Source organism: Seriola lalandi, unplaced genomic scaffold (genome assembly GCF_002814215.2).
Source record: "Seriola lalandi dorsalis isolate HSWRI2012SDOR001 ecotype SW California unplaced genomic scaffold, Sedor1 jcf7180002054694, whole genome shotgun sequence".
NCBI classification, from domain to species: domain Eukaryota; kingdom Metazoa; phylum Chordata; class Actinopteri; order Carangiformes; family Carangidae; genus Seriola; species Seriola lalandi.
The window spans coordinates 1,328,614-1,330,914 of NW_019525247.1; the positions used below are offsets into that span (position 1 = coordinate 1,328,614).

Here is a 2,301-nt window from a genome sequence, read left to right on the forward strand (position 1 = left end):
ATGGAAAAAGGATCCTTTGTGAGGCCGGGAGTGCAGGTTGAGAGAAAACAAGTCCCTATAAGGGGGAAAGAGGAAAAGAGCACTGGAATGTGGAAATAAACTCTCGCTCTGGCGAGGCTGGATAGGTAATAGATCAACGCTCCCTTTCTCATGCTGGGAGACATGTTTCAGGCAGTGTGCAGGGTCTTGCTGCTTAACTGGGTTTAGTTGTAATGGCTTAATTGGAGGGAATGAGGAAATTGATACGGCCGAAAAAAACAACACAGGGCGGCGGACCTGCCGCCAAGCGTGGAATATCTTTCTCTAGACAGAACCAAGACCCTGTATGTATTCATGTATTCATGTTCCTAATGACATGTTGCTAAGCGCATGTCACCCCCATCCATTCCTCCCCACATCTCTCAGTCTGTAATATCCCAAACAAATAAACCTACTTTTATTCTTTTTGCAGAACTCCTTCTCCAGTGTCTTTCACATGGAATACGAGGAGCTGGGTGAAGTCCTAGACGCTCCCAAAAGGTAAGGCGTTCCCCCTCTCAACTGAAGCCTGTTATTAAATTAAAAGTCCTGCAGATTGAACTTGAGGCGTGCTCCGGCTATTTCCACCGGTTATTAGTGCTAATGTTTCCTCGCATTTTGCAAACTACCCCTTTCCTCTCCCTCGGAGCCCCTGAGATGACGTTTGTGTAATGGGCACTAGCACAAGGCTTCATTATCATCACATGTAAGAAGGAACAGGAAAAAAGAGAGATATAAGACAGTGTTTTGGCAGGAAAGAAAGTCTTATTGTGCCCATTCAGTCACTTTGAATTTAAATAGAAAAGACAAGGCAGAGCGGCTCAGTCCAATACTTCTGCCGAGCTGGTTTACTGCCCCTCGGGATCTTTTTGAGGTAATCCACCTCCTTCACCTGCCAAATTCCCAGACATTGGATCTTGTTCTCATTAGCCGGGCTCCTTTGGCCTGATACACTGTCATTAGGGTCGATTTGACAGCTCCTCAATCACAACCTGTTTATCATGATGAAGCGGGGCCCTTTCTTGGAGGCAGTCCGAGACCTTTCCAGGAGAATCTAACAATTGTCTATCACGCACAGACACAGTTGTTCGGAGGTCAACATGCGCTCTCATTAATTGTGACAGCTATATTTTATCTAGTCTGTTTTAGCCAGAAGATGTTAACGTTCATATCACCTGTGTGTTTGTGTGTTGTACTGTACTTTTGAGGCTCCACCTCGGCAGCCTGAGACACATCTTTTTACTCTATTTATATCATGCAGCGTGTTTGTGTTATGTCATTAAGAAAGCTTTTCAGTGATGCCAAATAACAGGTTAGATTGAACTGGACACTTGGAATCTCATTATCATTAGTTTCCCAGTTTCCAAAACAAGAAAGAGGCTCAAAGCTTCATTTGAAAACACTTGTTCATACAATAGACACAGTGGAAGTTGTGCACTAGGAGAAGGTATGAATCCAGAGCTATGGGGCTTTTTTTGCTCTTGCTGATATTTTGCTCCTCTTGCAAAATGTTGTAAAAAGTAAAAGGTTAAAAAAACAAACACAAACAAGATGTCACATATTATCATATTGTGCAGCATGGGGCAAAGGTGTAAATTAACCACCTCAGCTGGTATCGAGCTAGCTGAATATTGTTTTAGCAAATTTCTTAAATGAATTATTGAATAATTGAATTGGATAATACTGTATATGAGGAGTTCCACTGCAAATATTGCAGTTGCATAGTAATTTGTGACAAATACACAGTTCCACTACTTTCCATACACGCTCCATCAGTGTATGAGTGTGTTTATGGGTGTGATGAATGAATGTGTGAGTGAATGGGTGAATGACTAGACTAGAAAAAGCTCTATATCAGTGCGGAGAGGGCCGGGGAAGAGCCAGACGAGGTCTCGAGTTCTCTCAGCGCTCTACAGCCAGTCAAACTGTGACAGACGTATCTGTTGTCAGTGTGTTAATGTGAGCGAGGAGAGGCTGAGTGACTCAATGTGCTGCCTGCAGCTCTACAATGAAATAAGATTTTAAGTGGTGGTCCGTGTCGATTCTGTGGCCTCCACGAGTGAATCAGCGTCTTGTGTCGCAAACACTGCAGTAAAACCCATTTTGGTGACATTTTATAGACAACACTCTGATGTCCTTTTCCCCTGAAGGCAACATGGAGCTGCGCTACAGAAACACTGAAGTAAAGAGTCGTCTCATCTAGTCTCATTGCTGTAAGCTTTAATGTTTCAAATTTAAGCATTAAATAAAACCCTTCCCCCCAAGACCCAACACCTCGGTGCC

The 2,301-nt window shown here is 43.4% G+C and overlaps 1 protein-coding gene across 2 annotated transcripts in view; it reads left to right on the forward strand.

Annotated features, from left to right (window-relative positions):
- The window catches only part of pde5ab (phosphodiesterase 5A, cGMP-specific, b), a 60,010-nt gene that overhangs the window by 23,584 nt on the left and 34,125 nt on the right, over positions 1–2,301 (forward strand). For both annotated transcript variants that reach the window (XM_023423815.2, XM_023423816.2), the window contains exon 8: positions 452–519. In XM_023423815.2, the coding sequence (XP_023279583.1) occupies positions 452–519 (68 nt within the window). The remainder of the gene's footprint in view (positions 1–451; positions 520–2,301) is intronic.